Genomic DNA, 22,974 nt, shown 5'->3' with positions numbered 1-22,974 from the left:
CAAGCAAGAACCGCGATGAGGGAATAATTTTTAGGGGAAAGTTCCCTCAGGAAAGTTATAAAAAAAACAACCAAAAGCCTGCTCTGGCTGACAAACGAGCCTCCAGAGCAGGAAGACCTCTCAGCGGGCGCAGGGCCCGGCCCAGTTCACTCAGCCTCCCAGGGCTGTCGGGGTCCCTCGCCCTGTGGGAAGCAGCATGTCGGCGCGGCCAGACAGAACTTTTATTTATCCACTTTTATTTATCCACTTTTATTATTTATCAGCGGGGCAGCGGGGCGGGGCAAGCCCCTGTGAAGGCGGAGGCGGGAAAACCCGGCCAGCTTCGGCTGCGTCCGCTGGGGCCAGCCGAATACTTTGGGCCTCTTCGGCAGCGCTCGAGCCTCGGCAGCCAATCAGGGAAGGCCGCGCGTTCCCGCCTGGCGCCGCCAGCGCGTGCTGCGTGAGGCGAGGCGCTGGGTGTGGCCTGAGGGGAGGCTGCGGCGGTAAAGCCTGGGTGGGGTGGGTCTATGTTTGGGGGAGCGGCTGTGGTTGGACTCCGGTAGCGGCCCGAGGCTGGTGGAGGTGTCGGGATCGAGCCCAGAGAGAGGGCAGGTTGTTGTGGGAGGAGTGTGAGAGGGGTCGGGGGGTGGTTTGGGGTATTAGGGGAGCTGTGCGAGCAGAGGGGTGGGCGTGTGGTTGGCAGGGGGTGTGAGGTGCTCCGGGGGTAGAGCGGGGAATGGGTCTGAACCCAGTTGCAGATGTAACTTGGTGTCATGGGCCCTGACTTTGGCTTGACTGAGGTGTATTTGCCTGTGCTCGCCAGTTGTCTTTCTGCGCAGTTTGAGAGCACCTGGTGGGCTGTGCCATTAGGCCTGCGCTGAGGAGCCATTACTTACTCACACTGGCTGTTGTGGCTGTATTAATGTGGAGAGACAAAGGCTGGGGGGGGGCTGTAAATAAGGGTGCATCTTACTGAGTCAATTTAAATTAAACAAGGGCAAATGTGATAGTGCTGTTCATAATATGTGTTGGGTGGGGGAAGTGGGAGATTGAACGCTAATGCTGTACATGCCTTGTCTTAGAAGGGAAAATGACAGGAAGAGCTAGAGCCAGAGCCAGAGGGAGGCCTCCAGGACAGGAAACTGCTGTTCCTTCTGTAGGAGCTGTTGTAAGTTGGTTCTTTTTAGTTCACACAGCTATGCTCTGAAAAGACTTAGTTAATATTAGATCTATACATGTACATTGAATGATATATGTATGTATATCTTGTGTCAGATGTATTTAATCAAAAGCAGTTAATAAAATTAAACAATTCTGTGTGATTTTAAATAAGTGCTCTATTGTAATATAGTTGTCTGAATAGAATGAGTAGAAATAGGAGGTAGCTTATAAGCCTGTTTCTGAAACAGGAAAATGTGTCTTGTAGCGTTGATGGCCCTCTTGAACTGGGAATAGGGTTTATAAACCTGAGATGTGATTACTTCAAACTTGTGCTTCATGACTTGAGTAGAATTTATAGCAGAAGTCAGGAGGTGATGTCAGTATCTTCTTGTGGAGGAGGAAAGAAAAGAAACCATGACTATAGGTGAAGTTGGACAACAAATGCTGATGCAGTCCAAGTGGAGAAAAAAATGATTTTAGTTCTTTTTCTCCCTATGTAAACTGACACTGTTCTGTTGTATAGGCCGAGCATATCTTCCTCTGCAAAGGTCAGTTCCAGAAGTGTTTCTAAAGCCACTTTTGTACAAGGCTGCAGAATGAAGAAAAGAGTTTCATACAAGTTTGGAAAATGAGGGCTTTGGCGTGCACTTGTGTCTCAAGTGAGAACACGATCTGCCCTAATTGTAGGGGAAAACAGTAGCAAGTAGCCATGTGTTGTAGAAATGCACCATGCTATTTGACTTTTACACTGGACTGATACAGAGGTATCATAATACCACCAAGTTGTTACTGCTAGTGATTTATTTATTTTTTTTTTTTTTTCAAAAAAGGTTAGTGAGGTTTAAGGTCAGAGGCCTACCTTTCCTTACTGATTTTCTGACAAATTTGTGGTTGTTCTTGCTGCAAAGGTAGGAAAAGGGAGGTGGGGGGTGGGGGGAGGGGGGCAACGGGATGAGTAGGAAGGAGTACAGGGAAAGAGGACAGTGAGCACAAATTGCAATGAGTTGTTTTGAGTGGACATAAAGACCGTAAGGTGGAGAATATAAGAACATGGAGGCCTGCCTACTTACTGATGTTGTGGAGTGCTGTGTTCTGCATCAGAATGTGCATGTGGGAATCGTGAGACAGGTGCCAAGTGCTCTGAGGGTGAAGGGGTAGAGGAATTCCAGGAGTTGGGTGCTGGCAGGGTGTGTGGCAGTGGTTTGAGGGGTCCTATAATTGCTGTGTTGTGGGACAGAGCTGCTCAGGTTTCGTAGTTTTATTTATAGAGTAAATCTGTGTTTCTTCTCTGGAAACCTGGATTTGTTTTGGAGGAAAAAAGCTCTTATCTATTCCAGGTTATTCTGAGGAATTCTTCCAGATGTGACACTCTTTAATGTTACTTAATCATTGAACACTAAAGCTGCAAGAGCTGTTTTATAAAAATAAGTACTGCAGATAAATGAACATAACTTCCAGAAGAAAAAAAATAATAATAATAAAAAAATATATATATGTCACAAGTTGTCACCCATTGTTTTAGTATTTGAAGTACAAAGTAATATCTCTGCTACGTTTAATTCCTTTTTTCCTATATTAAGTATGTAGCTGTTAAACTTGGGTATTTGGGTATTTGAACTTGATTAGTGGCTGTGTTTTGCTGTACTCTAAGAAGCATGCTGTTTCTTTAGTTGTGATAGGAAAAGTTGTTCTCAACTATTGCAGGCTCAACGGTCTTTTTCAAGTCATCCATCTGGTCATCGGCAACCACAACAGCCAAGTCTTCCGCCAACACTGTCAGAAGAATTCAGTGGCCGTGGGCGACAGAGAGTCCCTCAGACTGTTCCAAAGCCACTAGGTCAGAAAGAGGAAAAAATGTTCATTTCCCACAAGAGCAAGTGATTTGAAGAGAGTTAATGTATTCTTTATACAACTTTTCTCATTCTTCTTTTCAAAATTAGATTCTTACTAAGATTTGGAAAAGTTTACAGTGTTTACCTTGCATTGATAGTATTGTCACTCTAGTACGCAGCATAACAGAACCTGGACTTTTGAAAGCTACTTTAAGTGTGCTAGAAATTAAACAGGTTACCAGCTCATTTATCAAACTAGTAAATAAATAAATAAAATTAGAAGGCTGTTGGCACAATCAACTGCATGACTACCATTAGTACTTTTTTTCTGCTATGTCATTCTTTTTCTTGAATGTTAGTAATGAAATGAAACTCTCATATCAGTGTGTCACAATGTACTCCTTCATATTTCAGTGTCATTTTGACTTGAAACAAGTGCTATTTCCCCTGCATTTGCAGAAGAGATTGACTTAGTTTATTAGTCCATCCTTCTTCATCTGGTTAATGAGCTGTTCTGTTTGCATGCTGGTTAAATGTAAATCTTAGTAAGATAGTATGTATTACTTTTCATTTTTTTTCTCAATTTTCAAACCAATAGGATTACAGATTTCAGCTGGATTTCAGGAGTTGTCTTTAGCAGATAGGGGTGGACGTCGTCGGGATTTCCACGACCTAGGGGTGAATACTCGGCAAGCCATAGAACATGTTCGAGAATCAAAAACTGGTATGTTCAGATTAGATTATGGACAACTGTAAGCAAGTTGAAATGAAAAGTAGTTCTTAAAGGTCAACCTAGTATTGCCAATTGCTTTGCATGTTGTAGGTTTTTTTGTTTTTGTCTGAGGTGTATTTTGAATAGGAAAAGTGGATAATCAAAATAAAATGGATAATCCATAATTGACTGCAGTGCACATTTTGTATTAATTTGTGTTTTTAAGTCTAAAGGAAATTTGAAATGAAACTTGAAAAACTAGCAAAAATACTTTAACTGACCTGCAGCTAGTTCTCACTGCATGTTTTTTACTTTTAAATCTTGAAATACCGAAAGATATGTCATTTTAGCCTGTGGGAATGGGAAAGTGGATATCTATATTGATTGATACTTGTGTTGTTTTTTTGCTACATGTTTATTGTTCACGTAAAGAAAGTAATTTGTCCATTTGTGTTTTGGTAGCGATTCATCTCTGTTGCAGATGGTGCTTACCCTTTAGGAGACAGGTTACTGATATAAATGTTTACCTCAATTGATGTGGGAGTTTTCCTGATGGATGAAGGAATTATAAAAAGCTCTGGTGACTGTGATAACACTGTGCATATGTGACAATTTTCTATAACTTTCATTGTACAAAACAATTGCAGAATGCAACAGATATCTAATCTCTGTATGACAGTATTTTAAAACTTCTCAGCGTTGTTAAAGTGTTATAAACTGTTAAACTTTTGTAACCACTAGGATGTTTGCCTCTCATTTTAGGTTCTTCAGGTATTATGATAAAATTAATTGCGAATTATTTTCGACTGACATCTCGACCCCAATGGGCTTTGTATCAGTACCATATTGGCTATAATCCTGAGATGGAAGCTCGCCGTCTTCGATCAGCTTTGCTCTTTCAGCATGAAGAGCTGATTGGAAAGACACATGCATTTGATGGATCAATATTATTCTTGCCAAAAAAACTAGGGAATAAGGTGTGATATGAGAATTCTATAATATTCTTATTTTGACTTATATTTTATGGTGCTTCTTAATTCTTACTAGTCTGGCTGAATGTAGAGAATTGATGTCCAATGAGTAACATTTAGTTGGATTGAATTTAGTAGTGTAAGCTCATTTGCCTGCACAGAGAAATCTGGTAAACTTCTGATTCTAATTCTCAGGCTCTGCAAACTTGAATAATCCTCTGCACAGAAGCAGATAGTGCAGATAGTTTTCTTTCTGCATGGATCAGTAGATGTTTACCATATGCATTTTTAATGTTTTTTTTTTTTCCTCTCCAATATCTGAATTAGTAAGCAAATGTGAAGTTAATTTCCACAACTTGAATCTGTGTTTAGCCCATGATGGTAATTCTGTAAGTGATCTCCCTGTCTTCATCTTGACCCATGAGCTTTCTTGCTCTTGTTCATCCTGTTTTTTTCCCCACTGTCCTACTGGGATGGGAGGCAAGGGGGTGTGAGCAAGCAGTAAGGTGGAGTTCGTCTGCTAGCCGGCAGTCAGCCAACCACAGCCGCCCCCTTTGCCCATACTGCGTCCTTGCTAACAATCTGCCCCAAATCGTCTGCTTGTACAACCTGCTTTCGGGATAGCCTCTGTTCTGTGCCTAGTGTTTCACATAAGCAAGCAAAGCATTCTCGATCGCAGTTTACAGTCATAGTAGGAAATCAAATTCCTGTTTCAGCTAATTTTTGAGATTATTATGTAGAATTTTAATATGCTACTACACTTGATATTAATGGAGCGAAGTCCAGCTATAGCCCTGTTTGCCTTTGGTTTTGGTAATCTAATTTGGCTTTTTCAGGTTACTGAAGTCTTTAGTAAGACGCGAAATGGAGAAGATGTGAAGATCACAATCACACTGACTAATGAATTGCCGCCTAGTTCACCTACATGTCTGCAGTTTTATAACATCATTTTTAGAAGGTTTGCTTACCAGGTTACGTCTTTATAAGAAGTCATTTGAGAAATATCTGACTTAAGTGTTTCCTTTCTAAGGAACAGACTACAAATCAATATGACAAATGTAAATTTTCAAGCCTTTGTAGCTACTGTTACTATGTGGCCGACCACATCTGGTAACACTTTAGCATGCAGTTACATGCATGCTTCTGGTACATGTTAGTATAAAGCTAGTTTATGCCTTTTTTCTGAGCAAGCAGAGACATGCTGCAGTGCTCATTGTTGTAGGCAGTTAGCCTGTCTCTGCCCTCTTCTGTCTGTGGATTTGCCTCTTAAAGAACAGTGTAGTTCAAGACTTTTAACTGAAAAAGTTATTTTTTTCCTTCCACTACAGTCTTTCTACTTGAACTTGCTACCTGGTTTCACCCAAAATGTAGCTTGTTTTGACTGTTACCTTCAGCTGGGTGATAAGGTTATATGGTAACTTCTTCTCAACTTCTGAAGTTGTCATTTAATAAACTAAATTTCTAAATTTAATTTAATCAAAAGTTCACATTTGTGACTTTCATGTAGTCAAATTAATAAACTATACAGCTGTACAGAGGGATGGGACCACGGATAGTTGATAAACTGAATAATAATGGTGAATGACATCCTTATTTCAACTTGCAGGCTTTTGAAGATGATGAATTTGCAGCAGATTGGACGTAACTATTACAACCCCAACGACCCAGTCAGCATCCCTAATCACAGGTTTGGCAAAATGAAAAGCCAAGGGGTGGGGAGAAAGAGGAGGATTTTTCAGTATTGCTCCAGTGGTTTATCTTGTAATAAAGACTCAAAGACTTGACTTAAAACCCGTTATTCCTATAGAGCATGAGACCTCCTTCTCATAACTTCCTGCTGTGTGCAATGTCTGATGACTCTTTACCAATGCATTTTCTGCTTTTACATTTAACTGGGATGTCAGAAACCTTGCATAAGTATCTGTGAAGCTGAGATCATTGAATAGTTCAATTCTAAAGTTCAGGAGTTTCCAGCTTTCATTCTGAAGGCATTTAACCTGCCAAATAAATTTTTATTTGGCCATGCTCCCCTGCATGGTAGCTTTTGAACTCCCTGTACTGGGTCTGGCTGGGATGTTAACTTTCCCTGCAGCAGCCCATATAGTGTTGTACTCTGCACTTGTAGTTGGAACAGCAGTGTTATCACACCAGTGTTGTGTCTGCTGCTGAGCAGTGCTGGCGCAGCATCAGGCCTCTCTCTAACCCTCCTAGGGGGTGGGCAAAAAGTGAGAAGAGAAACATCACTAGGGCAGCTGACCTAAACCAACCAAAGGGATATTCCATACCATGTGGTGTCACACTCAGCAATAAAAGGTGGAAACAGGAAGAAGAGGGGAGGGGTGGGCTCTCATGAAAACATCGGTCCTCCTCCTGAACACTGCCTACATGCGTTGAGGCCCTGCTTCAAGGGCGTGGTCAATCACTGCTCATTTGTGGGAAGTAGAGAGTAATTTCTTTCCTCTGCACTTCCACATAGCCTTCATTTGTTTTGTTTTCCTTCCTTTTTTTAATTTTCCCTTTCCCTTTTTATTTCCCTTCAGTTAAATTGTTCAGTTCATAATAATCTTTAATTATTATTATTTCTCTTAAATTAAATTATCCTTATCTCAACCCATGAGTTGCTCTTTGCTTTACTTCTCCCCCTCCTCATCTAAAGAGGGGGAGTGAGATAGCGGTTGTGGTGTTTAGCTGCCCAGCACGGTAAAACCACCACACTCCCTTGTTGGAGGCTGTTGTGTGTTGTCACTATCCCCTGCCAGGATCCCCTAGAATGTGCCTGATGCTTCTGGCCAGCCCCAGGTTTACTGTACATGTGGGTAAGCTTGAGTTTGAGTTGCTACCTCTTTTAGGGCTGTGGTGTGTACCTTACAGTTAGTCTAGCATACATAACCTGCTTGATGGAAGAAACTGGACAGTGTTCTAATAAGTAAATTATTGGTGGTCTTTAACACAGTTTTTGAATACATTTATGCTTTCTATTTAAGATATTTAAGACCAATAATATGAAATGGATTTCTTAACTTTTGAAGTGCCCTTTTTTTTGGTTCAGTCATACTACTGTATCATTAAATTAGTCGATTTAAGACTCAAAAAAAACAAACTTTAAAAAAAAGATGCACTTAAAATGTTTTTAGTTTTATTAACTTTGGGGATCTTGTTTATATTTTAATGATGTTTTTGTTGTGTCATGGCTATTTCCAAGTGTCTGAGAAAGTGAACAGAACAGAGATGCTTCAAAGTATATTAAGATCCTGTATGTTCTCTTTTGTCAGGTTGATGGTTTGGCCAGGCTTCACAAGTTCTATTCTCCAGTACGAAGAAAGCATTATGTTATGTGCAGATGTGAGCCATAAGATTCTTCGCAGTGAAACAGTGTTGGATTTTATGTATAGTCTCTATTACCAGGTTGAAGAGCAAAGATTTAGAGATGCCTGCGCTAAAGAACTGATAGGTCTAATTATTCTTACAAAGTAAGTCTCTTTGGACTCTTCTCAGAGATTTGTTCTATTTTTGGGGGGTGTTCCATGTCCTGGAGTATACAATGAACTATCAACCTGAAAATGTTATCACTGTCTAGTTAGCAAATTAGTTGAGGTAACAGCATTTAGAAAAGTGGGAAATGCGTCTTGGATTAGGTCTGTTTTCATGTTGTGTTACTGCCATGTAGCTTTTAGTAGAATTGATACCTGTTATGATTGATACCTGTTATAACTGGAAACCTGAAGTTACTGCTGTTGATAGGAGTGAAACTTCCAACTTAAATGAGTATGGCCATCAACTTTTTTTCCTCACAGTTCTGTTTCATTTGTATTTAAGATTAAGAAAAATAAAATGGTGAACTTGTTTATTCAGGTACAATAACAGAACATACAGAGTTGATGACATTGACTGGGATGCCAATCCACAGTGTACTTTTAGACGAGCAGATGGCTCTGAGATCAGCTACATAGACTACTACAAAAGGGTATGGAAACTTACCTGTCATTCTATGTATTATGCTTGAACTTGAAACTTCAGAGCATCTTCAGAGGTTTTACCTACAATGCATGGAATAGTCATTCCTAGTTGGCTTAAGCAGAATTTTATTTTAATAGATACTGTGTAATCTGAAAGAAGTAACTACAGTAGGCAGCTTGCATTAGGTAGGAGTGGCCCATCTTAAGAAGTGGGAAACTGGGCAGAAATGCCAGGAGAATGGTATGGATGATCAAGGAGCTTTTGTAAAGCTCAAAGGCGAAAAGGAAATATGCAGAGACTGGAAGCAGGGACAAGTAACCTGGGAGGAATACCGCAACAGTATCCCAGCATACAAGGATGAGGTTAGGAAGGCCAAAACCCAAGTGGAGTTGAATGTGGTAAGGGATGTAAAAGACAAAGGATCTAAGTACATAGGTATTTATCGTACGGTATTTTATTCATCTATAAGACAGAAGGAAGATCGGGGAAAATATGAGCCCATTGCTGTGAATGAGTTGGGCCCTGGTGATACAGGGTACGGAAAGGGCTGAGGTACTGAATGCTGCCTTTGCCTCAGTCTTTGCTAGCAAGACTGGCCTGTCAGGGGTGTCAGGTCCCAGAGACTGTCTTTTGGAAAGCCGAACACTGGAATTGTGGAATCCTACACAGAAGTTTCTGCTGTAAAACTGGATGGAACCAAGTTTAAATTTAGCTTCTAGTTCATTATCTATTCTAGTTCAGGTTGGAGTTCATAACTCTTGTGACTTCATGCCTATGCTGTGATCCCACTTTTTTGTTTGTTTTTAAATGCTATTCTTTGCATGTTTTCTCTTTAAGAATAAGAAGGGGTTAAAGTATGAAGTATGGTTGGCTGTCAGCTTTTTTTCTTTCTAAATTAAATTAGTGACCACTAGACAGACCAGCTCTTGCCAGATATGAAGAAAGGCTGGGGGGTGGCTGGGTGGGGATGAATTGCAGACTTACATGGAATCCTGTTTGATTCTTGTAGTGTATTTAATTAAATTGCTACACAGGGCAGGAACCTTGTCCATTAGTGATCTGAAATGAGCATCCTAATCTCTGGTTAGGTACTTCGGGTGGTACTGCTTCAAGCAAGGCAGAAGGATTATTTGTCTGTTATCTCTTACAAGTCAGTATCTTGGTGATACCAGCAGAGAGAACAGTGCTTCTGTGTTTGGCCTTTTCTGACAAAAAGAGCTCTCATTAAGTGAATGCACCAATCAAAAACCAAAAGTTTTTTTTAATAAAAAATACTTTCTGAAGTGAGCATTAAGAAAATCGTGTGTTTGTTATGAATATGCCAGAAGGCTGTGCTGCCATTCAGAGAGACCTGGAAAGGCTGGAGAGATGGGTAGGAAGAAACCAAATGAGGTTTAATAAGAGCAAGTGTAGAGTCCTGCACCTGGGAAGGAACAACCACAGGTACCAGTACAGGCTGGGGGATGACCTGCTGGAGAGGAGCTCTGAGGAGAAGGACCTGGGGGTCCTGGTGGACGACAGGTTGACCATGAGCCAGCACTGTGCCCTTGTGGCTAAGAGGGCCAATGGGATCCTGGCGTGCATTAAAAGGAGCGCGGCCAGCAGGTCAAGGGAGGTGATCCTCCCCCTCTACTCTGCCCTGGTCAGGCCTCACCTGGAGTACTGTGTCCTGTTCTGGGTTCCCCGGTACAAAAAAGACAGGGATCTCCTGGAAAGAGTCCAGCGGAGGGCCACAAAGAAGATACGGGGCCTGGAGCATCTTCCCTATGAGGAAAGGCTGAGAGACCTGGCTCTGTTCAGCCTGGAGAAAAGACTGAGAGGGGATCTCATCAATGTGTATAAATATCTGAGGTGTGGGAGACAGAGGGATTTGGCCAACCTCTTTTCAGTGGTTTGCTGGGACAGGACAAGGAGTAATGGTCCCAAGATAGAGCACAGGCAGTTCCGCACCAACATGTGAAAGAATTTCTTTGCGGTGAGGGTGACAAAGCACTGGGACAGGCTGCCCAGGGAGGTTGTGGAGTATTCGTCTCTGGAGATATTTAGGGTCCATCTGGATGCCTACCTGGGCAGCCTGTTCTAAGGAACCTGCTTTGGCAGGGGGGTTGGACCCAATGATCTTTCAAGGTCCCTTCAATTCTGTGATAAACTAACATGCAATATGTATTTCTAATACAGCAATATAATCAAGAAATTACTGACTTGAACCAGCCTGTCTTGATCAGTCAGTCTCGGAGGAAGAGAGGAAGCATGATATTAGGACCTGTGGTTCTAATTCCAGAGCTGTGCTACCTAACAGGTACAGTAGCAATAGTTGCTTCACATTCAAGCATCTGTCAAATCATACCTCCTGCTGAAAGTGATGTTTTGACAGCAAACTCTTGCCAAGTTAACTACAAATTATTTGCTTGCATAAAAGTGAGTTCATAAACAAGCATGAAGCTCAGAGTTCAGATATTTAAATGAGACTGAAAAGTTTGAAGGGTTTTGCTGTTGCATAGTCTCTGCCTAGGAAGTTGAATGTTGCCACACTGATAACTTAAAAAGTTTTTGACAGTATAACTTCTGTTTGAAAAAGGGAAATTATCTATAGATAATTTTGTGATTTGCGTAAGAATGTGTTTTTCTCTGAGATACTTAGTTTGCATTTAGCAGTACCTGGCCATCTCAGTTGGATAACTGAGCAAAGCGAACTATCTCAGTTAAACAACTGGTTTGGTTTGCTTTGGAAATCTAAATAAAGAGCTGTGCATCTTACAATTTGGTGTCCCCTAATGCAAAAGTATAAAAATGTCTTCCTTGACATCTGTGCAGATGGAAATGTGTGTTCAATCAGAACCTTAGAACTCTGATTACCACTGATGCCACTGTATAGCTGCAGCACATGCACAGCTGATCTGCATGACTGGCAAGAAATACTCAATACCAGTGATTTTGTGATCCTGAGCAGTGAGCAAATTGCCTCTGCTGGAATTCTCTTTTTAAAAGTATGCCCAAGTCTGCTCTTAGTGGTGACCTAATGAGTATGTGTGTAGGATTTCAGCTGTTTACATTTTCTTGATGCACATCCTGTCTCATGTTCTTGTGAACTATACTTTGGCTGACTGCAAATTTACTTTTGCAGTTTTATAAGGTACCCGTGCAGTTGCACTGGCCTCCTTCTGGGTGTGAAATTGCTGAGCTATGTCTTAAAACTGTTTGCTTGCTAAAAAAGCATAATGCCCCTCCTAGGATCTCTGATGTGGTCTGTGTAGTTCAAATTTCAGGAGGAGTAATGGAAATGTGGGATTGTTATACAAGTAATAGAGCTGATTGGTGAACAAAACTTGAATCTTGTTACAGATGCCTACTGGTAATTCATGGAACACATCTGGGATAGTCCGAAACTTATTTTCTGATAGGAAGACTGACCAAACGGTCATCCATTATAGATAGTCTGCCATGGTGGTGGTTTTTCTGTCTTTTGTATAGACTGTTCAGACCTCAGTAAAGGCCTCAAACCTGTTGGAAATGGCAGGACTTGTTTTTGGCTGTTTTCCTGGGCTACCGCAGATGGGAGGGATTTTCTGTGTGGAGGTCAGGTGACTGGTGTGCATACCTCACTTGGAGCTCAAGAATTGTGTGCTAATTCCTCCAGTTCTAGAGGGGTACTTAGAGCGGCTAGAAAGCTGTTTGGTTTCAAGTTCCAGATAAAAGTGCAGTCTTTCAACTTGGAGATTCGTTGCTAGCTACAGGTTCCTAGTCAGCTATTCTAAACTCAGGCACCTTCATTGTCTTTAAGTAACTCCTAAGCTTGTACCAAGTACTAAAAGCCATGTCTGTGTTCACCATAGAATTCAGCATGTTCTTTTAACCATGGGTCAAAAGTAACAAATGTACGTATCTTGTATGAAGACCTGGGAGATTACTGAGCATCAAGATACGAAGTTTTAATGAAACAGATAAAGCTTAAAGACAAGCTTGCATGGATCGTAAGAAGACATTGTATCACAATATTAGGAACATCTTATTTTGAAAGTGTGTGTTGGTGTTTGTTTTTTTTTTTTTTTTTTAGCTGACGGTCTGTATAATCAGCCAGGCATGAATATTAAACTTCAGAGTGCAAAGCTGACCTCAGTGTTCAGTGTTGTTCAGCAACTTGGGAATTTTATCTTGTGTACTCTTTTTTTTTTTTCCCTAATGAATTGAATGACTGACTATATTAATAATGTTATGTGCTGGTAGTCTTCACTACATGGGAGGATGAATTCAAAGCTTTGGGGATCTGATAGAAATTACGTTAATGCTAGCATGAGTCTACTTAAACATAGGTATTTTCCATCTGGTTAGTAAAAAAAAAAAAAAAAAACTTCCTTTTGCTTCTTTGCTATGAAGAAAACCAAATGGGGGCAATAAGAAAACTAGAAAACACAATTTTATTTTAAAAATAAGAAAAGGCTGAGGAGCTTGCATGTTACAAATACAGTGAAAACTTCCACTAAACCCAAACCGTGAACAGAAAATATGCGCTCAGTGAAGAGCAAAACATCTGTACTGTGCTGTCATCGGCAGAGGTATCAGTTGTTACCCAACATGGGATGTATTCTTACAACTTGTAGACTACTATTAAACTGCCTCTAAAATAGCACTGACTATTGCATATAGATAATTACTGTCTCGTGTTTACAGACTGTGTTACACTCTTCAATTGCTGCAGCTTGAAAGTGAACTGCAGAGAAAAAGACTTGTTGGTTTATGTAGGTTTTAGAGTTTACTCTTCTATGTCTTTAGTCTAATTTGTACTTGGAAAACAATTTTGCTGTTACCAGGATTGACTGAGAAGATGCGGAATGATTTTAACATGATGAAAGACTTGGCCATTCATACACGACTGCCACCTGAGCGAAGGCAATGTGAAATCGGAAGACTTATTGACTACATCCAAAAGTATGCTACCTGGGTATCTTCTGTGCTTCATTGTCGACCAAAACTTTCATGACAAAATTATTTAAAAAATAATAATAATAATAATCCCAGCAAGAACAAACTTGTTTTAATTGAAATCTTGTTTTTTGAACAGAGATGATGGTGTTCAGAAGGAACTCCGGGACTGGGGTTTAAGCTTTGATTCTAACTTGCTATCCTTTACGGGAAGAGTTGTTCAAGCAGAAAAGATCCTTCAAGCAGGAAATGTGGTAAATAAAATAACTTATAAAATTTTCTGCATCTTTCATCAATGAAGCAAGTTCTTAGAGGGTGAAATACTACTTGTTGGTTTATAAACAAAACATTAGGAGAGAAAACATGATACATAAGTCATTGTCCATACAGGACACTTAAAAACTTCTCAAGTAGTTCACAAGTTCTGTTTAAAAATGCCTGAGTCTGGCTTGCATTACTATAACATCTTCCTTGCAAAACAGTCCTTTCTGTCTAAACAAAGTAGTTTCAGATAGAAAAGTAGGAGAGTACAGATGTTTTTAATTCTTTTTCATTTATTAAAATACCAAGACTTTCAAATGAAAAGCCATTAATGAGTTCAATGGAAAAAATACATACAGAATCTATTCACTCAAAGCTGAGTAACTCTTTTAGTATGAATGACTGAAATTTCAATTAAATCATGGATTATCATAAAACACTACATAATCACTCTATAGTAGTCTGTGTCCAATTGGGTTTGTTGGTTTTCAAAGGGTGTTAGATGGAAAAGGTTTGAATAGTATCTATGTACTCAGTAAAGCCTGTCCTAATCTTAAAAAGATCTTATACCTTCTTTATTATAATGTCTTTTTCTCAAGCAGTTACCTTATTTAAAAATAGATCTAGGGAGAAAAACATAGTAATATATTTAAACAGCTATATTTATAGTTCTATCTAACTAAAACCTGTGCAGCAAATAGTAACTTACACTGGCTAAATGAGTGAAACATTTAAAGTATGATGCCTTGAAAGTTTTAGATAAAGCTTACTTTAAATTGGTCAGTGACATCAGTGGAAAAAACGAAAACAGTCATGTTCTAGGCAAAGGTGTTATAGTCTGTTCTTGAAGCATATCAGGAGATAGCATGTTCGGTAGGTTATTTGATTTTCTTTCTTTTCAACCTCTTATTTACAGTTTGATTACAATCCTCAGTTTGCTGATTGGTCAAGGGAAACTAGGGTAGCTCCATTAATCAGTGCAAAGCCTCTGGACAACTGGTTATTAATATACACACGGCGCAACTATGATACTGCGAATACATTACTTCAAAATCTGTTTAAAGTCACACCATCAATGGGAATCAGAATGAACAAGGCAACCATGTAAGTGTATTTCCCAAAGTTAAATAATTCTGTGCTTACTAAGATGTATCTGTTAGCATGATTCACATGGTAAACAAGATGTAGTAGAGATATCTCAGCATAGAATCTCGCATAAGCTTTTAACTTAAAAAATTAATAGTAAAAAATAATAAATAATTTTAAATAATTTTAATAAATAATAAATAATTTTAAATAAATAATTTTAAATAATAAATAATTTTAAATAAAAAAATAAATAATAATAAAATAATAAATTGCTTTCCGTTTGCAAATTCTTCAGGTTAGTCAATTTACTGAGTTTCTTAGTCATGTTTCTATTTGTGAAAACTTTCACTGTGGGGTTGAGGCCTGCCAAAACCAAACAGTATTAGACATCTGGTCATTAAACAAAACCTTTGTCAGATGGACCTGTATGTAATGCAAGAAGGAATACATGTTTTTTTGCAGACCTTGAGCATGATATCTTTGTGCTTTACCTTGTTTTTAACTGTAATTGCCATTAGAAGCCTAAGTCAAGAGTGATTTCCCTTAGTGTTCAAAAACTGCAAATATTGTATGTTGAACAGCTGTAAATGTGACACTTGACCCATTATGCATCAGTATTTATGTCCTTGCTTAGTATCCTTACTAGTATTTATTTCATGTCCTTGCTATGATTTTAATAGCTGTTCAAACTTTTAATACAGAAAAAACAGCTTTCTCCTCTTTTTCAGGATTGAAGTGGATGATAGAACAGAAGCTTACTTACGGGTTTTACAGCAAAGTATCACTCCTGACACAAATATAGTATGTATTTTAATCCATAATTTCAAAGCATGTTAATCTGCCATTGTTTTTTAACACTAGTGGATTAATTTTTAGGAATAAAAACTCCTGGTTCCTGAATATCTACTGTTTCCTACATGCCTGATCTCATACTTCTTTTCAAATTCCAATCTGTCAGTATCCTTCTGTTTAAAAAGCCTTTGTACTTGACTCTGAAGTATAGCTTCTGAAACTTATCAGATAGCTGGTTTGAATATTTCTCAAGTGTAAGAAAGTTTTTTTTTGTTTTTTTTTTTTTTTGTTTTTTTTTTTTTGAAAGAACTACAACTGCTATGTAAATCTGAGAATCTAGCTTCTTAAAAACTTTTTTCTCCCTTCAAAGGCAGTTTGTATTTTGTCTAGTTCCCGAAAGGATAAGTATGATGCTATCAAGAAATACCTCTGTACGGATTGTCCCATTCCAAGTCAATGTGTGATTGCTCGCACTTTAAGCAAGCCTCAGACTACTCTGGCCATAGCGACAAAGATTGCCTTGCAAATGAACTGTAAAATGGGTGGAGAACTTTGGAGTGTTGAGATACCAGTATGTATTTCTTTTTTCATTTTCCTTATTCAGTCTTATTTTTGAAAAAAAAAAAAAAAAAAGCCTTTTAAATAAAATAAAAAAGCAAATACTTTTTCTAGAGTTTGTTCTGTCTGTGAGAAGGGGCCTGAAGTTCAATTGGACAGAAGAGGAATGTAGTTCTAAGAATTGAGCATCCATGGTTTACTGAAATGAACTGAAACAGCTAAGCTTATGTCATGATCCTGATAAATTATAGGATGGAGGTGATAAGTGCTTTTGCATATCTATCATATGTTCTTTGTTGATTCTTTTTCAGCTGAAACAAGTAATGGTAGTGGGAATTGATTGTTACCATGACACTTTAGCTGGGAAGCAGTCAATTGCAGGATTTGTTGCTAGCCTGAATCAAACAATGACACGGTAAGATTTGAATGCCAAAATAAAATTTATCTTTCCCTTAAGTGAAAAGAGGCTTTACTGTGATAGGCTATCATGTAAGTGTCTGAATTGATTTAACTGTACATTTTTAATAACAATTACAATATTAGATTAGGAATATATGTTTCACTTGGGAATGCTTCCTTGCACTGCATCCATTGAAAAGTTAGTCTTGCCCTTCTTCCACCGTGCTTGACAGAAGGGGACAAATGGTGGGACAAGGGCTGAGATGAACGGAGGTCATTGGGGTGACAAGCTCTTTACCTTTTTGAATTGACTTGTATGAAAGTGTTGTTTATTGTATAAGAATTTCATATGGTGCTAAGGTACTGGTCTACAACAAGGGCTTTACAGGGGGAGCATTCTCATAGTATACAAACTCTTTCCTGACTGCCTTGACCCACAATAATCATAACGACTAAATGTGCACAGACATTTAAAAAATGTTTTTTTAATTGAAGTAAGCCCAGTAAGTGCCTTAAATGTCATCTTTTATTTTGTTATTCACAGGTGGTTCTCACGCTGTGTTGTTCAAAGTCGTGGGCAAGAACTTGTGGATGGTCTCAAAGCTTGCTTGCAAAGTAAGGGAAGGCTTTCTGTTCTAGTGGAGCAAGTTAAGACATGACAAGCTAGCTTCCTCAAAACACACCTCTTTAGCTGCCTTAAGAGGAAGTATTGCCAACTTGTACTTAGATTAAAAAAAAAAAAAGATTAAAAATAGTTGTAAATATTGCTGAAATTTAGTATCATTTTGTATACGTTCTTTCATTGATTTCATTTTTTTTTTAATGATGGGTAAATACTTGATAGAATACACCTCAAAGAATGTTTTACAGGAGATGGATTGAAAGGAGATAAGAACTAATTCTACTTTAAGTAAACAATTTTCTTGTTGGCATCTCTAAGAAAATTATCATGCAGAGCAGGTGGAAGCAATGATTCTAAAATAGATATGGTTTTGTTGTTCTTTGTTTCTGGGATAGGTATTTGTTTTTAACTTGTGGATTGGCAGCCCTAAAGTCTTCAGTGGGTGGAATGAAAGGTACTTCTAATTGAATATTGATTTGCTGCTGTGGTATATTCACATTGTATAACCATGAGAATGTTTCTTTTTCTTCCTTGTGGTTATTTTGTATGTTATTTTTGAAAAGCCTTTGGCGATTCAGAAGTGTCTTTACAACTTACTTTTTTTTTAGCTGCTCTAAGAGATTGGTTCAAGTGGAATAAGTATTTGCCCTCTCGTATTATTGTGTATCGGGATGGTGTAGGAGATGGACAACTCCATACTTTGGTTAATTACGAAGTGCCTCAATTTCTGGATTGTTTGAAGAGTGTTGGCAAAGACTACAAGTAAGTCTGTGTTCCCTGGCACTTTTTTTCATACCACAAGAGAAAGACAATCTAAGATAGAAAAAGCAGTTACTGATGACAATTGCTTCTTCGTTTCATCTTTATTGCTTCACATCAAGTAACTGTTTTTCTGATGATTGCTTACATGGTTGGAGATGCATAACTTGTAATAATAGGAATTTTTTTGTACAAACCACATAAGTATTCAGTACATGTGCATATGCATGTATCGGTTGTTCTTGATGCATGGTAATTAAGACCTTTCAACTGGTAGGTCATACCTGATTAGTATTTCATGTGTATGGTAGGTCTGCTTCTTACCAATTCTGAAAGAACTGTGTATTGCATGTGCATGTCTTCAATTTGATCTTTAGTCTGCTCTGAATGATGAAATTACTTCCTGACATGACAGGCAATCGGAACAGAAAACAATTCAAACTAGGCAAAACTGAAGTACTTGCTACTTCTGTTTCATTTCTGTAATGGCTTGCTTTTTTCCAAAAAATACTATTACACACAGTTTTTTCTATATGTAAAAGATAAAGGAGAGAGATAGCAGAATCAGCTTTGTACTTGGAAGATTCCTTTATGCTCTGTCTTTCATCTCCCTGTGAAATCAAATATAAACTGATTTGGTGGATGTTGCACCAAAACCAAAAAATCTGAAATTATCTGAATCTGAAAAAAAATCTGAAAGTCCAACTTAATCTAAATTAATGAAACAGTGAAGACTTATCTTGGAAGTTAATGCCCTGGAGAACTCTAAAGTTAATTTTAATTGAAAACTGCAGACAATCTGCTACTGAAATAGTCTCAGTGCAGGTTTTCAGGACAGTTTTTTTCCTTTTTTCTTTGTTTTTCTTCTTTTCTCTTATTTTCACTTATTTAGTCCAAAACTTACTGTGATAGTTGTGAAGAAACGAGTGAATACCAGATTCTTTGCACAGTCTGGTGGAGGACTTAAAAACCCACCCCCTGGTACTGTTGTTGATGTTGAGGTTACCAGACCAGAATGGTAAGTTAGTGTATTCTTGTATTTGCTAGCAACCTGATAATAAAAGAAATATATCCAGTATTAAACTGTCTGTGGGATTGAATGTAAGAATGCTTTCCATGCATGCCCTTTTGAAAATAAACAGTATTAAACATGTAAATGTGTAAATGGGTAAGATGGATAATGGGAATGCAGATGGGAAATGGGTAAACTTAAATTTTATTAATTCATTATGCAGTATTTCAATATTTAGCACTTATATGAATATATATAAGCACTTATATATGAATACTCTTATATAGTACTCCTATATCATATAAGTGCTTTGCATTTGTGTTTGTTTGTTTTGCTTTTGGGTGCTTCTCTTCTTGATTTTTAAACTGTCTCTGACATCCTGTTGATAGGATTACTCAGCAGTCTGTGACTGAAATTAATTTGTCTGGGTGTAGTTTTGACATTGTGTGTAAAGTTTGTCCTTTTTAAGGACAAAACTTGGAAGTTTTTTTTGGTGGCTGGTAAATTAATAGAAGACAACTTAAAATTACACAGTCGTGTGTGTATGGATGAAACATACACACACATCTCATTTGTCTTCATTCACGTGACATTCTGTGGAACTTAGGTCAGGTACCCAGGAAATGCAAAGCTTATTCAGTAGATGGTGGGATGGTGGACTTGTTCAAGGTATGCTGGAGCACGTAGGAGAGAGAATATTGCTTTCTGTGGCAGTGCATAGTTACAATAGCTAGTTTTGCCTTTTTTGTGTGTGTGTATTTAACGGATAGTTTACTGATTAGCTTACTGATAGTGATTCTGGTTCTACCAACACCCTGAGCCATCTTTGGATGCTAGCATACTGTAATATTCTTTAGTACACGTGTACTGTAGCTAAGTATTTCTTCTGGAAGAGGTATTTTTCTTGTAAGATGGAAGCATCTCTGTGTAGTAGCAAAACACAAATGAGGAGTGTAAGCTAAGTGTATGTGCAGGGTGGAGCAGATCAGGAGGAAAACCTATGTGATGAAGGTTTAAGACCTTCACAGCCTTACAACTGTCTCTGTCTGCATCTAATCAGATGCCTTGTGTTCTTCCATGTCTTCTGGCCTTTCAAAAATAGAGGGAACTAACTATTTTGTGACCAAAGAAAAGGAATACTTCAGGGCTTACTGCATGTGCATCATGTGATTTAAGGAAAAAACAACTCTTTCTGTATAAGACTTTAGGGTTTTTCTTCTATTACAGGTACGATTTCTTTATTGTGAGTCAGGCAGTGAGAAATGGCTGTGTTGCACCCACTCATTATAATGTGATATATGACACTAGCAAACTGAAACCAGATCACGTGCAACGTTTAACTTACAAACTTTGCCACATGTACTATAACTGGTCGGTAAGTATTTCTTTGGGGAAATTATAGTATTCTTCATAAACTGAGTGCCTCTGTGTAGTAACAACCCACAAGAAGATAGAGAAAAGTTAACTTTAAAGCACCCATGCAGTTCCAAAATGTCTGCAACTATGCATCTGGACCTAGAGTGGCCATCAGAGAGCTAGTCTCTCACAATCACCTGGTCTCTCTGAAGCTTGAAGACTAAAGGAGTTTTCATTATCACATTATCATTGATGTTTTGAGTATTATCCCTAAATTCTATGTCAGAAACACAAATGAAGTGATTATTTGTTCCCCCCAGCAATAATTTTTGTAGAGATGGAACTGTGTTGTTAGATTTCCTGTTGGGCCTCTTCTGTTGCATACCAAGATCAGCCCAGAGTCAGCTCATGCTTGAAACATGCTGTAGATTTGTTATCTTAATATTCATAAATATGTCACATGACTTACATGTCCCATATTCTGTGAGATACAGCATGGAATATAAAACCTGAATGGCATGCTTTTTTTGGAGGGAAGTGGGGAATGGAGTTGGGAATCTGATTGTACTCTTCTATAAAGCACTTCCTTAATGCATATCAGTGTAAGTAATGTTGTTTCACAAATCTGCATAAATGACAGGGAATCAGGGAATCTAAACTTTACATGTGTCCAAACTCTTGAATTCCAGCATTCTTTTTGTTACAGTGAAGGCATGCTTTGATAAATTACTTGAAAGTAATTCCTTTTTTTCTTCCCCCTTCTGCAGGGTGTTATCAGAGTACCTGCTCCTTGCCAGTATGCCCATAAGCTGGCTTTCCTTGTAGGTCAGAGTATTCACAGAGAACCAAACCTTTTGCTTTCAGACAGACTTTATTATCTTTGAAGTTGAGATATCAGCTAAAAAACAAACTGCAGTTCCTTTCTAGAGAATATACAATTGTATGAATTTTTGTGGTTTTCTTGTTTTTATTTTTTCTTTGAGACACATGGAGTGATGAGCATGTGGAGTTGTGGAACTTCATTGTAGCAGGAAAAAGGTTGAAGTAGCAGATCTGCATTTTGAATAAAAAAACCACAATTTTCAATATTTTCAGTATTTGTTGATTGAGGTGTTTTGGGGATTCTTCTCAAAATATTATCAGTACGTAATTTTATTTATGGTTTTGGTAAAGTTTGCTATGGAATTGTATCTTGTAAGCTAAGAATATAGTTACGCTGACCAAAATCCAAGCTTCTTCAGTTAGCATATTAATCTTCTAGTATCAAAAATGTGATTGTTGTTCCCTTGCTTTCTTGGCTGTTAAAATAAGAGCAAAATTATCTATCTTTTTAACTATTTCATATTATCCACCTCTTAAAAAGAGAACGTTTTGCTGTTTTTGGTTATTGAGGCATTAAAATTGCAAAGTGCTGCAAAAAAAACAACTGTGGATGGGTTTTTAATGCTTGCCCCCTCGTAGGTGAATCACAGAAATCAAAACCTGTCTTGTGCCCACGCCTCTGCCTAATAGAGGGAAGTGAAATAGGATTTTTCAAAATGGCATAGTTAAGGAAGGAGCTCTAAGTATACCAAAGCTTTGGGAAATGTCACAGGCAAAATTACTTCTGTATCTTACTACAACTCTAGAACACATTTATCGGTGACTCCACAAAAGGGTGGATTTCACTAATCTTGAATGATCTTATGTGGTCTTGGTGGCTTAGCACAGACTATCGATATGCTTTTGCATAGTTGTGCAACTTCATGTTAATTGCAGAGTGTTACAGACAACCGCAGATTTTAACCGGAATGAACTAAATTGAGGTTAGCATTTGTTTGTTTTTCTCATTTAGCAAGCATTCAGTTCACTTCCAGCAAAGATATCAGTGTGTGTCAGCACTGACTGGAGTTATTAAAAAAAAAAAAAAAGTTTTACTATTCACAGGACTTATGGGGTTTTCAATTCCAAATAATTGGAAGTGCTTAGGTATTGCTTTGGATTGTAGTGCTAAGATTCCTAGTGGTCACTGTTCAGCAGGAGTGGCTTAATTTGTAAAGCAAAACTCTGACTACTTCAGATGTGTTACCTGGTACACACTCAAACTAGTTCATGTGGAAGTATTTAGATTAGTGCTGTTTTTTGAAACTAACTTGTGAACATTGTTCCTCTTCTTTGCAAGATCTGAATAAAGTTGTTGTAATCCTTTATTTGTTTACATACTTCAAGACTGGAGTTGGCATACAACGTGACATGCTAGTGTAATTTTTTTTAAATCTCTTGAAAGTTTCTGCTTTACACAAGCCTTTATTCTGCAGCAGAGTTCAGCGGCCTACCACAGCTCAGAAAAATGAGGAGTCTCTACAACCTCTATTCAGATAATTTTCTCAGCCTAGCAAGGAAAAAACCTTTACCACCCTCCTTCTTATCTATGAAATCTGTAATGAAGAGAGGCATGTTTTCAGGCAACAGTGTTCATCTTATTGATGCCATATTGTTGTACTGTATTACTTACATAACTAGGAAAAAATAACATATACTAATGTACTTATGCTTGTCAGAGGTATTCCTCCTGGTACGGTTTGTGTTACTTGAGGTCAGTAAATAAGGAGCTA

At 38.3% G+C, this 22,974-nt stretch overlaps 1 protein-coding gene across 1 annotated transcript; it reads left to right on the top strand.

The window, feature by feature from the left end:
- Positions 1–1,069: 1,069 nt before the first annotated feature.
- On the top strand, positions 1,070–21,264 carry PIWIL1 (piwi like RNA-mediated gene silencing 1; the record flags this gene model as incomplete). Its single annotated transcript, XM_082774429.1, has 20 exons — positions 1,070–1,155; positions 2,811–2,977; positions 3,571–3,696; positions 4,447–4,661; positions 5,492–5,613; positions 6,262–6,342; positions 7,928–8,125; positions 8,508–8,619; positions 10,791–10,911; positions 13,421–13,538; positions 13,672–13,786; positions 14,710–14,897; positions 15,611–15,687; positions 16,049–16,245; positions 16,544–16,647; positions 17,176–17,246; positions 17,862–18,015; positions 18,905–19,030; positions 20,252–20,399; positions 21,148–21,264. The coding sequence occupies 20 exons, from the start codon at positions 1,070–1,072 to the stop codon at positions 21,262–21,264; spliced, it is 2,643 nt and encodes an 880-aa protein (XP_082630555.1).
- Positions 21,265–22,974: the final 1,710 nt, after the last annotated feature.

Source organism: Aythya marila, assembly GCF_965140915.1.
Source record: "Aythya marila genome assembly, chromosome: 17".
NCBI classification, from domain to species: Eukaryota; Metazoa; Chordata; class Aves; order Anseriformes; family Anatidae; genus Aythya; species Aythya marila.
This window is presented reverse-complemented; position numbering and strand designations above follow the sequence as displayed.